At 47.4% G+C, this 14,004-nt stretch overlaps 1 protein-coding gene across 1 annotated transcript in view; it reads right to left on the bottom strand.

The window, feature by feature from the left end:
* Nucleotides 1-1,660: 1,660 nt before the first annotated feature.
* LOC311311722 (STE20-like serine/threonine-protein kinase) overlaps nt 1,661-14,004 on the bottom strand; it is a 27,744-nt gene continuing 15,400 nt past the window's right edge. Inside the window, exons 13-19 of the mRNA XM_084441476.1 lie at nt 13,923-14,004; nt 9,798-10,029; nt 8,191-8,315; nt 7,246-7,437; nt 6,410-6,535; nt 4,738-4,851; nt 1,661-4,077 (exon numbers count right to left, since the gene is read on the bottom strand). The exon at nt 13,923-14,004 is cut by the window's right edge and continues 98 nt beyond it. Of these exons, the coding sequence (XP_084297602.1) occupies nt 3,931-4,077; nt 4,738-4,851; nt 6,410-6,535; nt 7,246-7,437; nt 8,191-8,315; nt 9,798-10,029; nt 13,923-14,004 (1,018 nt within the window). The 3' untranslated portion in view covers nt 1,661-3,930. The remainder of the gene's footprint in view (nt 4,078-4,737; nt 4,852-6,409; nt 6,536-7,245; nt 7,438-8,190; nt 8,316-9,797; nt 10,030-13,922) is intronic.

The following is a 14,004-nucleotide window of genomic DNA, read 5'->3' as shown; positions in this document are numbered from 1 at the left end:
TTGGGGTCCCCGGGAGACCAGGGCAGAAGGGAGAGACGGGGTCCCCCGGTCAGACAGGCCAACGAGGTACCGTTTCAATCCCATCACCGTGGGAGGAACCTGCAGCTCAGGCTGGGCATAACTCTCCGCCCTCTAACGCCACCCCTGGGAGTTGTGGTTAGGCAGGGGGCAGGGGTCAGGGGTCGAGCGGGCGGACTGAACTGCAGAATATAATGTTGGTCAGGACGTGCTCTGTCAGGGTTCTGGAAGGATCCGTCTAACACGGCCCTCTGTCTGCAGGGGAAGCCGGCCCAGAAGGACGGAGAGGAGAGAAGGGCGAGAGAGGTACGTGAACCACAACACACCCTCTGATGTACCCTCGCTGTGTTGGGAAGACTCGCTGTCATCATCAGGACACTAAACGCCAATTTATACTTCGTCCTACAACACTTTTGAAAGTGTCGACAGAGAAATTACGTCACTTTCTACACTTTTTTGTGTCGGGCCGGGGCGTCTTGCACCTACCAAACTATGAAATGTCGCAGACGGCGTCACGTTCGTCGCACAGCTGTGATTGGATGGCTAGATAGAAGGCACGTTCGTCGCACAGCTGTGATTGGATAGCTAGATAGAAGGCACGTTTGTTGCACAGCTGTGATTGGATAGCTAGATAGAAGGCACGTTCGTCGCACAGCTGTGATTGGATAGCTAGATAGAAGGCACGTTCGTCGCACAGCTGTGATTGGATAGCTAGATAGAAGGCACAGCTGTGATTGGATAGCTAGATAGAAGGCACGTTCGTCGCACAGCTGTGATTGGACAGCTAGATAGAAGGCACAGCTGTGATTGGATAGCTAGATAGAAGGCACGTTCGTCGCACAGCTGTGATTGGATAGCTAGATAGAAGGCACAGCTGTGATTGGACAGCTAGATAAAAGGCACGTTCGTTGCCATGGATCACTCAGCCACGCGTCTGCAAGTTACCACGGAGGTGATCAGACACTTCGCTGAAGTATAAACGCTAAATGTCTGTCGACATTTTTTCCGGTCGACAGACATTAGTCGTACAACACTTGTCGACTGAGTATAAATGAAACTTTATGAAGGCTTGAACCCAGTGCTCTGTCGTCCTGCGCTAGGTGAATACACACTGGTGACTCAGAGAAGACGGAGGAACGTGGGAGCGTGAGGGAGCATGGAGAACATGGAGAACATGGAGAAGACGAGCAGCTTTACTATCCTTCCACCAACGCCAGGGGAGAAATGGACTCGCTGGTCGTTATCTAGTTTCCTGTTTGACTGTTGACGGTGTTTCATGCACTGATGTGTATTGATGAAGTCAGGGATTTTGTTAAAAGATGTTTTTAGTTGTTTTTTTTAAACTGTTTTTAGGGACTGGGTTCTTTTCAGATTCACCTCGTTTCATGAACACAGTGGGAAACGTGCTATGAGGTGGATTGTTGGTTTTCTGGCTCTATGTAATATTTTAAATGCTTTTTTATATATCTGATAGAAGCCATGGTAAATGTATTTTAGTGGTACCACTATGTAATAAAGTACTTGTGTATAAGGTTTGTTGTTGCAGAGTCAATAAACACAGAAAGAGACAGGAATTTTGTTTATTTACAAAATAATGCAAATCTACAGTACAGGCCTTCTAAAAACTAGAAATTAAGCTCAATTAAAAAATGCATATGATTTTCATGGTAATTCTTCAATTTCCTCAAACAACATTCAGAATTCAATCAATATACAGTACATTTCAGAAATCTAACTGAAATCATGGCAAGATAAATGACATTATTGATTTTCCCAATTATATTTCTGATTCACTTGAGATTTTATATTTGAGACGCGCTTCAAATAAATGATACAGATACACATACAATACAGATATCATAGTGTACAGTAGGTATGTTGGTTACCTTATAAATAGCTAGTGGCAGAGCATCTTAATGAAAGGTGCACAGCACTCCTTTATGACATCATGAAGTTTGGTTGTGCACATCAATATAACCGACCAATCACAAATGAGCATTGGCTGATGGTTACCTCCTGCAGCCAACCAGAACAGAGTGAGATTACAAAATGGACCAATCAAAGGTCTTGATGGCCCAAACCAGTCAGGTACATTTTTTGGAAGTACAATTTTGTTACAGAACTTTCCCCCCAAAAAAACTTTTACAATTGCGTTGAAGATCATATTACTTCAGAGCAGATAATAATCAATTTCTATGATTACATTTGTTACACTGTTTCAAAAGATCAAATGAAAACCGTTCAACTTGTCCAGACAGACATCACATTCATCTTGATGAAATACCATTTGTTACATTCAGACATAGTACAGTCAAAGAATGTATTTAAAATTAACTTGAGATGAGACATTGAAAAAGTTTTATTCAAAGATCTATACAAGGGGTCACCACAAGAACAACGGTATCTTCATATGTCTTGTAAAAATAGTAAGGCTATTAGCTAGTATTGTATGATAAAATAGTATTTTATAAAAAGAACTTGAAAGCCATGCAGGCGTATCGGGAAGCAAAATACCTAAAGATCAGATATTTTAATAGATTACAATAGACATACTAAAACTGAAATTCTAACTAACTAACGAACTAACTAACTAATGAACTAACTAACTAACTGACTAACTAACATACTAACGAACTAACAAACAAACAAACAAACTAACTAACTATCTAACTAACCGTTTCATAGGTCACACAGATTTCTGGAGTCTGGAGAGTTGAGGATGACTGAACGGCTGCTCAAACCCTGAAAATGATGATTTTCAAACAAACGACTGTAGTCATTCAGACTAAATGACTATTACTGTACAAGCTACAAAAGCAGTATTTTTATTAGATATAATGTAAAACATGACAGAGCTGCATTCATATTCATGCATAACAAATTGGGAACCCCACCCGCAGTTCATTGCAAACTGTAATAATAACTGTGATTGCATCCAAAATATATCATGCTTATCTCCACTCGGCTTTTCATAAACGTGTGCTCTTTAATACCAGAGAGACATTCTATTCAATAATCATATCATCATGTATCTCTCTCAAGCATCGCCATATATACCGAACAATGAAGTTCACCGTGTTGTGTTTATGTGGTATAAAAATGCTTTCTTTCATACTGTAGTAGTGCAAATACCTAACAGGACAGAAATCCAGCAGCAAATTTGTTTTGTAAAATACTTGCTTATATTCAGGGACCCAAAGTCAAATTACACAGGCACTGGATTCTTCAAGGGAAAAATATATATAATCACAAATTATTGTTAAAAAGAGCAAGAGAGAGAAAAAGACTTAAGTGGTTTTCAAGGCGATGGCCAAAGTGCCAGGATGCTGAGTTAAGAGGTGAATAATATTCTTCTTGATAATTCATTGTTGATAAAATGTCAAATTACAGTTGCAGTTATGAGACAGAAAAATGAAATTGAGATGTGAGATATATGTATAACACAGCATTCAGGGTCTTCATATACCGTAGCTTCTAGAGAGTTCTTCCAGAGTTGGGGGTACGCTACCGTACCCCCTCACACACATGCGCCCTCGTTCCACCGACAGTGGACAAGGGCCAAGGCAGCAGAGGCTCAGTCTGATTAGTCGTGTGTGCGTGTGTGTGTGTGTGTGTGTGCGCACACTGTATTCCGACAGTGTTTGTGCGTGTCACTCACTGTGCGTGCGTCTCTTTGGCGCGTTGCTACACGCGTGTCTCCTCTCCTGCATGTGTACCTGTCCCCTGGCCGTGTCCTGTCCCCAGCTGTGTCCTGTCCCCTGGCTGTCCCCTGTCCCCCGGCCGGGTCCTGTCCCCGGGCTGTGTCCTGTCCCCAGCTGTGTCCTGTCCCCTGGCTGTCTTGTCCCCGGCCGGGTCCTGTCCCCGAGTCCTGTCCCCTGGCTGTCCCCTGTCCCCCGGCCGGGTCCCGGGCCCTCAGAAGCCCGTGGAGTGGACGCTGGGGATGGGGTAGAACTTGGAGATGCGTCCCTGAGCGGACGGGTTCAGGCACTCCGACTCGCCGCTCATCTTGAAGAACACTTCCTGCTCCTGGAGCTTCCTGGCAAACTCCTCCTCCAGCGCCTGGACACAACCAATCACAGCGTCAGTCTCACACAACCAATCACGGCGTCAGTCTCACACAACCAATCACGGCGTCAGTCTCGCCGGGCCTCCAGCACCGCTAGCCAATTGCGTTCATCCATTCACGCTACGCGTTTGAACGACAATTCCTTTCTGCTTTAGCCAACCTGGACATGCATTTAGGCATTAAAATCGGAATGTTTGATAAACAAGTTTACAGAGTCTTTTTATAAATATTTTGTATACATTTATTTTCTGTTTTTTTCCCCCATTTTGGTGAATGCGCTATTGCGCTAGACCACTACGCCACCACGGACCCCCTGTTTCCAGGGTCTTTAAGCGCATCACACCGTCCAGGTACCAGGTGTGACCAGGTGTGTGACCAGGTGTGTGACCAGGTGTGTGACCAGGTGTGAGACCAGGTGTGTGACCAGGTGTGAGACCAGATGTGAGACCATGTGTGAGACCAGGTGTGTGACCAGGTGTGTGACCAGGTGTGTGACCAGGTGTGAGACCAGGTGTGAGACCAGGTGTGAGACCAGGTGTGTGACCAGGTGTGAGACCGGGTGTGTGACCAGGTGTGAAACCAGGTGTGAGACCAGGTGTGAGACCAGGTGTGTGACCAGGTGTGTGACCAGGTGTGTGACCTGTGACCTTTACCTTCTTTCGGGGGCGGAGCTTCTCCCTCCACTCCCTCAGCTCCTGGCTGTGCTCCTCATCCAGCTCCTTCAGCTTCTGGGTCTCGTGCTCGATCAGGAGGTGGCACTTCTCGTTCTGATACACACACACACACGCACACACACGCATGCACACACACACACACAGGCATGCACACACACGCGCACACACACACACGCGCACACACACACGCATGCACACACACAGGCATGCACACACACACGCGCACACACACACACGTACACATGCACACGCACGCACACACACACACACACACAAACGCGGGGATGTTATACACTGCAAACATTTACAGTTGTGTGTCTGTGTTTGCTATGTGTTCGTACATTTATGTTTGAATACACATGTGTGTGTGTGTGTTCGTGTGTTGGACTCCAAATGTGTGTGTGTGTGTGTTTTTTATATGCGTGTGCTCATACACATCTGTGAGAGTGCTCGTGTGTGTGTGTACATGAGTGAGTGTACATGGGTGAGTGAATGTGTGTGTGTGTGTCTATCATGTATTTTCAGATGTCCATGCTAATGCACCGGATGTGATTGTGAGTGATGAGGATCTCAGTGAGGATGTGATTGTGAGTGATGAGGGCCTCAGTGAGGATGTGATTGTGATGGATGAGGACTTCAGTGAGGATGTGATTGTGATTGATGAGGGCCTCAGTGAGGATGTGATTGTGATGGATGAGGGCCTCAGTGAGGATGTGATTGTGAGTGATGAGGGCCTCAGTGAGGATGTGATTGTGATGGATGAGGGCCTCAGTGAGGATGTGATTGTGAGTGATGAGGATCTCAGTAAGGATGTGATTGTGAGTGATGAGGATCTCAGTGAGGATGTGATTGTGAGTGATGAGGGCCTCAGTGAGGATGTGATTGTGAGTGATGAGGGCCTCAGTGAGGATGTGATTGTGAGTGATGAGGGCCTCAGTGAGGATGTGATTGTGAGTGATGAGGGCCTCAGTGAGGATGTGATTGTGAGTGATGAGGGCCTCAGTGAGGATGTGATTGTGAGTGATGAGGGCCTCAGTGAGGAGTTCCTGTTGGAAGTCGGCTGCTCTTTTGACATTCAGAAGAGGTGTTTCTCTCTAAACAGCTGAAGTAGCAGCTGCTGGTAAAAGCCATTATCCAGCCAGGCTACATGTGTCTAATACTAGCTAATCATGTTCATATCTGGCAGCCTGGGTCAGGTCCATAGGTTAGTAGTCAGAGGAGTATGGAGCTGACCAGGTGTGGAGCAAAGCAGACTGATAAATATAAATATCGCTCAATCTCCTCCATTATTGGCAGCCCTTGCATTTGTAGGAGGAGATGTTTTCTGTACCCATAATTCACCTGGTGTTAGTGGTTTTTCTGCATGCTTACTGTACATCATTATTATATATATTATACCATCATATATGTACAGTATGTGTGTGTATGTATGTGCATGTAAGCATGTTATGTTCATCCTAGAAGCTCGTATCTATAACATGTGACACTTGTTAAACGGCCCATCAACATGACAGCAATGGAACTATATTTGGGCCCCTGCAATGTGTGTGTGCGAGCATGTGTGTGTGTGTATGTGTGTGTGTGCGTGTATGCGTGTGTGTGTGTGTGTGTGCCTGCGTGCGTGTGTGTGTGTGTGTGTGTCGAGGCGCACCTGCATCTGCTGCAGCTCTCGGGCGTTGGCGTCACACTGCAGCTGCAGGTCTCTCATCTGGTTGTCGTGTTTCTGGTGCTGATGGAGACGCTCGTTCTTCTGACGCTTCTCCTCCTGGGCCGCGAACTGGACCAGGACAACAACAAACAACAACAAACGCTCACTTATATTCTCCTCCTGGGCCGCAAACTGGACCAGGAAAACAACAAACAACAACAAACAAACCACAAACGTTCACTTATTCTCCTCAGAAACACTCACAACCCACTGAGATCGGCTGCTGTCTTTTATTAAACTTTCCATTATAACAGCGTGATCTTGATCTAGAGGAGCACTAAACCAGCTAATTCACACTGAACTCAAATAAAATCAAGAAAGTCAAGTCAAGACTTTAGCACATATGATCTGAAAGATACATATGAATGTCCATGTGTAATCAAAGTGGAAGGAATGAAGGGAGGAAGGATGAGGATGAAGGAAGGAAGCAAGGAAGAAAGGAAGGAAGGGGCGGAGGAAGGAAGGAAGCAAGGAAGGAAGGAAGGAAGGAAGGAAGGAAGGAAGGAAGCAAGGAAGGAAGGAAGGATGAAGGAAGGAAGGAAGGAACGATGAAGGAAGGAAGCAAGAAAGGAAGGGCGGAGGAAGAAAGGAAGGAAGCAAGGAAGGATGAAGAAAGGAAGCAAGGATGAAGGAAGGAAGAAAGGAAACAAGGAAGGAAGGAAGGAAGGAAGGAAGGAAGGAAGGAAGGAAGGAAGGAAGGAAGGATGCAGGAAGGAAGGAAGGAAGGAAGGAAGGAAGGGCGGAGGAAGTGAGGGTGGAGGTGGGAGGTGTGTCCTGACCTGTTTGACCTTGTCTCTCTCCTGCTCGGGCGAGCCGGCGGGGCCGGTGATGCGGAGGCTCTTCTTGAACATGGCCATGCGCGTCTTGGCCTCGCTGCGCTGGATCTTGGGCAGGCGACCTCTCTCCTGACCCTGACGACTCTTCAGATCCTCCACCAGACGCTGGTTATAGCGCTGCATCTGCTCCATCTCCTACACACACACACACAGATACACAGATACAGATACACACACACAGATACACACACACACACACACACACACACAGATACAGACACACAGATACACACACACACACACACACACACACACACACACACAGATACACACACACACACACACACACACACAGATACATACACACACACACACACACACACAGATACACACACACACACAGATACACACACACACACACACACACACAGATACACACACACACACACACACACAGATACACACACACACAGATACACACACACACACAGATATACACACACACACACACACACAGATACAGATACACACACACACACACACACACACACACACACACACACAGATACACACACAGATACACACACAGATACAGACAGACACACACACACTCACACACACACACACACACACACACACACACACACACACACACACACACACACAGATACAGATACAGACACACACACACACACACACACACACACACACACACACACACACACACACACACACGCGGGAAGAGAGAGGGGCACCACATTAGCTCTGCGCAGACATCTGTCCATTCAGGGAGACGGTGCTCTGACTCTGTTCATAACTGCTGTGAGAGCCAATCAAAACATGAATAAACCTACGGCTAAAGTACATGAAACGACAGTGTTGAGTGTCTGAACACTCAGTCCAGCCTTTAATCTGAGGCTGGACTAGCCTCCGTCGTCTGGGCCTCACCTTCTCGTGCCTCTTGAGCAGCTGGTGTCTCTGCATGAAGTACTGGTCTTTCAGCTGCTGCTTCAACAGCTGGTGCTTCTCCTGCAGGTGGCGCTCTTCCAGCTCCCACATGGCCGCCTCCCGCGCTGCACACACACACACACGCGCACAGATACACACACGCGCACACACACATTAGTAAACAGGACATACACACATGCATAAAGAATGCACACCAACACCGAAGACACACAGATAGACAAGGAAATACGTCAAGGAAAGTATGGCTAGTTTTTTTACTAGGCATGTAACGATGCTCTAGTTTGTTTACTAGGTATGTAACGATGCTCTAGTTTGTTTACTAGGCCTGTAACGATGCCCTAGTTTGTTTACTAGGCATGTAACGATGCCCTAGTTTGTTTACTAGGCATGTAACGACGCCCTAGTTTGTTTACTAGGCATGTAACGATGCCCTAGTTTGTTTACTAGGCATGTAACGATGCCCTAGTTTGTTTACTAGACATGTAATGATGCCTCGCGATGCAGTTAAAAATAAAGAAATTTGTGTCACAATTCAAATCGGTGCAGATGAAATGCCATTGCGATGCCCTTTTTTGAACAGCAGAGGGCGCCACCTACTTTTGTCTGCGTCATGTCACTTATTTCTGACAGAACAAGGAACATGACAGCGGCAAACGTGCATGTATCGCGTGAGTTCGAAATCGAGGAAGTTTCAAGTCAGACATGTGGACGCATTTTGGCTTCCCTGTTTTCAGAAATGAAAATGGCAAGAAGTTAACAGACAAAACAAAAACAGCATGCAAGGATTGTACGGGATTGGTGCCCTACCATGATCTTTCAGTTATAATTTGTCTGCAAGTTCATCTTGTAAAAAAAATCGTGAGGAAATCGCATCGTCAACCCTGCATCGTGAATCGCATCGTGAGTTGAGTGAATCGTTACATGCCGATTGTTTACCAGTACTTCCGGTACTAACTCAGATGTCGACTCTTAGATTGCGTCCTCTCACACACAGTCATTCTCCTCTGAACAACACGGCCTAACTTTTTCCTCACCTCCTCAATGGCCGCGTTGAGCTAGGGGACATTTCTGAGGGTCTATGCCTCGTTAAGTAAGTCCCCAGGCCCCTTAACCATGTATAAGCCCAGGGATCAGGGGTCAAGGGTCAGGGGTCAAGCTGGGCGAAGTGTGTAGCTCTGGGCTCGGGTCAGCTGAGGGTGGTGGAGCCTCACTCCCGGACATTAAAACGATTGTGGCTTTGCTGACCCTCGGCTTCAAAGAGGCCGTTTGTACTTCTGCTGTGTCACTGTGCGTGTGCTGTTTGTGACTCACAATAGCTTTTCTCTTTGAGGAGACGTTGCTTGGTGGGGTTGAGGTATTCTGGCTCGTCGGTGGAGTGGTTGTTACTATGTGTGTTATGGTGGCTGTTCTACCGTGTGAGGTACAACCAGCCGACCCTACTGTTTGTGTAGCGAAGCCCGAAATAGGCCCGTCTTTTGAGAAACCGTTGGCCTTTTTTTGTTTGTGCGTGTCACACGGTACGACGGCAACAGACACTTTTCCTCGCAGTATGTTGAATCTTTGGAGAGACGGTGGTCTCCGCTCACCTCGGAGGAGCTGCTGCTTGTGGTTGAGGCAGTCTCTCTCGATGGTGGCCAGCTCGTGTTTGTGCTGCTGGATGATCTTCTTCAGGGCTCCGTCCAGGTCAAACTGCTGCTTCTGGAGAAACTCCTGCTCCTGGAACAGAGACGGGGAGAGGAGGGATGTTTGTGGAGAAAGAGAGGAAACAATGGATGTTTCATGTGCGTGTGTGGGCTTTGGGGAGGGCACATGGGTCGACTGGCGCCGAAAAAAGGCCAGTGTGACGAAACCAGAGAACGCAATCCCTCATCGGGGAGAAAGGGATGTGTCTTGATGGAATTGCCACACAAATGCTGGTGAACTTTGGCCATGAAGTAGCCTAAACCACAAGGGGGGGAAAGAAATCCAAACCGACAGTGACAGAGAACGGCAAAAGAACAAAAAAAACACTGTAGATACTTACAAAAGCCCCATCGTATAAATAGGCAACCATCCCCTACCACTGCCCCTGAAAGACCTGGGTCATCCCTAGAGCCCTCTCCACCCTCCAGAGTCCAGACCAGACCTCTTCCTCTCTGAGGCTAACTAGCTCCCACCAGGACACTTAGCCAGAATAGTCTAGTAGTCGTGTGGCCCACAGGTTAGCATCAGGCTAGCCTGGCTTCCATTCTTCCTGTCTGATGCTAACTAAATAGCTAGCCACCATCAGGACAGTAGGCCTACTACAGTTAGGTCATCAATATGCGCCTCTGTACCGGTTAGCATGAGGCTAACATGATTACCGAGCTTTCTGTATTGGCTTACTATGGGACAGATATGGTAGTACTAGGTCATCCGTATGATCAGGCTGGTCTCTGGGAAAAGAGATTAGCACCAGGGGCAGGCTAGCTAGCTAGCTAGTATAATACTATAATCCATCCATCTGTATGACGGGCCCTCTACGGGCTAAATATTAGCATCATGGTTTACCTCAGGCTAGGATCGGCTTTAGTCTGGGATCTAGACAGAGGTAACTCCCAATAATGATGACAACAAGTTGTCAGAGACAGAAGAGTGTGAATGACAGGTACAAACACCACTGAATCAGATTCCAATGCCTCTTCTGCAGAATCAAAATACAAGCTAATAGCCTAATATTGGCTTTAGTAACCAGCAACAATATGACAACTGGTTGTCGATCTACAAGTCGTAGATTGCAACGTGTAATCCATTCAGTGGGAAGGAATTGTAACTGCCATTGTTTGGATGTTTGACCATCGAAATGCTTATTTAATGCCTTTTTTTGCCGAATCTAAGTACAACACCGTTTCCTTCATCAGTCCCACGTTCTACCAAACAACTTAAGAGTTTTGGAAAAGAGAGGGAGAGAACACCCACTCAAAAAACATTCTCAAAGCCAGTGTCAAGTCCACTGACATCAGAGAGAGGAAAGGCATCAGACCAACCGAGCAGACCTGGGTCAAACGCTCCTGCACCCGTCCCATAGGGTTTCAGCGTGACACGCGCGCCCAATCAAGTGCACCACCAAGAAGTTGCGAATAGCGTTTGACCCAGGTGGGAAGCTGAAAACAGACACGGCGAGGCACCGAAGCCGAGTACATCCTGCGCGTGGGCGCTGAAGAGGGCGCCAGAGGACAGCGGAAAAGACTTAATCACGTCACTGGCCACTCCCTGTGGGGCACAGCAGGTATAGTCCAACCAATCAAAAACACCGTGGGCTACCACACAGCAGCTGTAAACAAAACTCGCTCGTTAAAATGTGCGTTCAGGCCAAGCCAGTGTGCGTTCAGGCCAAGCCAGTGTGTGGGCCGTGTTTGTCTGACCTTACACCGGATCTGCCCTGCACGCCAACATGAGCTGATACTGTACTGTGTGTGTGTCTATCAAAAAAACATTCCCATCATGCTGTGAACACCCACCGGTCGCAAGTTCACCCAGAGATGCGGAGTGTAGGCGGTATCTCTCGGAGGTAACCGCTGTGTTGGCTGGCTGTGTGATAGGAAGTCACAACACAGGTGGGTGGCCAGAAGTGAGCAATGGACGAAAAGGGAAGAATTTTTACAGCTCACTTTTCTGGCCCCTGGGTGATACTGTTTTTTTGCTTCCCTCTGGAATATGTAGGGGTGGGTCGTATACCCACCTCCCTTGTTCTCTGTAAAGCGCATTGTGTTGCCTCTGTGTATGAAATGCGCTATACAAATAAAGCTTTGATTGATTGATTTGATTGATATCAATATTGCTGTTATGGCCGATAACCGATATTTACCGATGTCGATATGTTCTTTATAAAAACAAGTGTCTATGATAATCAAATTTTGTACATCCTGAAAAGCACAAGTCAACTCTGTGTCTATTTCCAAAACATTTGGAAAACTTGATAAATCATAGGTTTACACATCGTTTCCTCTCAAAAACAACAACACACAACAGCAGCTAGACAGAAATAATTGTTCACATCTGCCCTGTTTTGCACATCGGACCGATACCGACATATTAAAAAATGCCTAACATCGTCCGATACCGATATGATTGCCGATATATCGTGCACCTCTTCTTAATAGCAGGCCTACGCGTTGGAACTCGCTCTGACAAAAAGAGAGAGAAAAACAAGGAATATCTCCATTAAAGATCAGATCCATAAAAACAGAGACCGCACTGCTCGTTTGTGAACCAGGGCCAGGTGGGAACGCCACGGCAGAGTTCAGATACACCCTATCGTTTCTCTCCAGGTGGAGTCTGGGTAATGTCTTCTTTCATACGCTTGACAGCGTTTCTGCGGCGTTCGGCCCACAGGCCCACTGCCTGCCGTGAGCGCCCGGAGCAGAAAACAGCCCCTAGAATCACGGTCTCGCCTGGTACGACCATCCCGCCCTCGCCAGGTCACATTCTGTTTCACTAACGCAGAACGGTCCAGGGCTGAGTTTCCCAGAGGCATCGTAGCGCTACGTTCATCGTAAGCTACGGCATTCATACGTTCATCGTAGCGCTACGATGCCTCTGGGAAACTCAGCCCTGGTCTTCGCCTCCTCCAGAGCCTTTATCCCAAAATCCAGACCATACCGGGCCAATCAGGGACTGCGTTTTAACTGCTGTCCCGCCCCACAGTGGAAAGCAGCCCCTGATTGGTTCGTGTCCCTGCCGCTCGCTAAACAAACATGGCGGCTCCCGAAGCAACGAGTGGTAACGTTAACGTTAGAAGAATAAACGCAGCTATAAGTGCAGTTATTGCAGAAATAGACTTAATCACAACACTTTAACAAGAGTATGCACTAGCGGAGTTTCTCGGTGGAAAATATGTTTTTGCCGTTCTTCCGACTTGATTTGGCAAAGGTTTGCTGAACGCTGATTGGCTGAAGGTGTTTGTCTGTCAAGGCAAGTACCCCCGTCACGTACCCCACGACTAACTCCCCACCGCCCACCCCTGCTGTGCCTACGACCAACGCCGATCGTTCTGAAGCACCTGAACACCGTGACCACTTACACATAGATATTATGCCCAAGTACCCCAGTCAACTCTTTTTCTGTGGGTCTGTGAAAAGCTATTACATGATTAGATGCAGCTGCCGCCATTGGTGTGTGAATGTGTGAATGAGAGGCCATTGTAAAGCACTCTGGGTAAAAGTGCTCTATAATTGCCAGCCATTTACCGGTTAGATGGATGACAGGCAGGACTGGGCGGATTTCGTCCCGCTGTTCGAGGCCTGTTACTCAATACCTTTACGAGAGATTTCACAGGGATCTAGCAGCTCAGTGTGTCCGTAGCAAACACCGTTTCTATAAATACACCCCGGGCGCCGTAATGATGATAGGGCTCTCTTATCCGCTCAGCAAGACGGAGGAGGGGCTATACAGAGAGGAGGAGGAGCTATAAAGAGAGGAGGAGGGGCTATAAAGAGAGGGGGAGGGTCTATAATGAGAGGAGGAGGGGCTATAAAGAGAGGAGGAGGGGCTATAAAGAGAGGAGGAGGGACTATAAACAGACCAGAGGAGTAGGAGGACAGCTGCAGTCAGGAGGAGGATGTGTCTGTGTTCACACCTTCATGTCTGACGCGCGCACACACACACACACACACACACCCCCACACACACACACACACACACACACACACACACACACACACACACACACACACACACCCCACCCCCCTCACCTCCTTCTTGCGGTTCTTGAGCACGTTCTGGAACTTGGACAGCTCCTTGTCCTGCTCGGCCTTGATGCGCTTGGCCTCGTCG

Source organism: Borostomias antarcticus (assembly GCF_949987555.1).
Source record: "Borostomias antarcticus genome assembly, chromosome: 7".
Taxonomy (NCBI): Eukaryota; Metazoa; Chordata; class Actinopteri; order Stomiiformes; family Stomiidae; genus Borostomias; species Borostomias antarcticus.
Note: the sequence above shows the minus strand (reverse complement) of the source record. Positions and strands in the feature narration are given on the sequence as shown.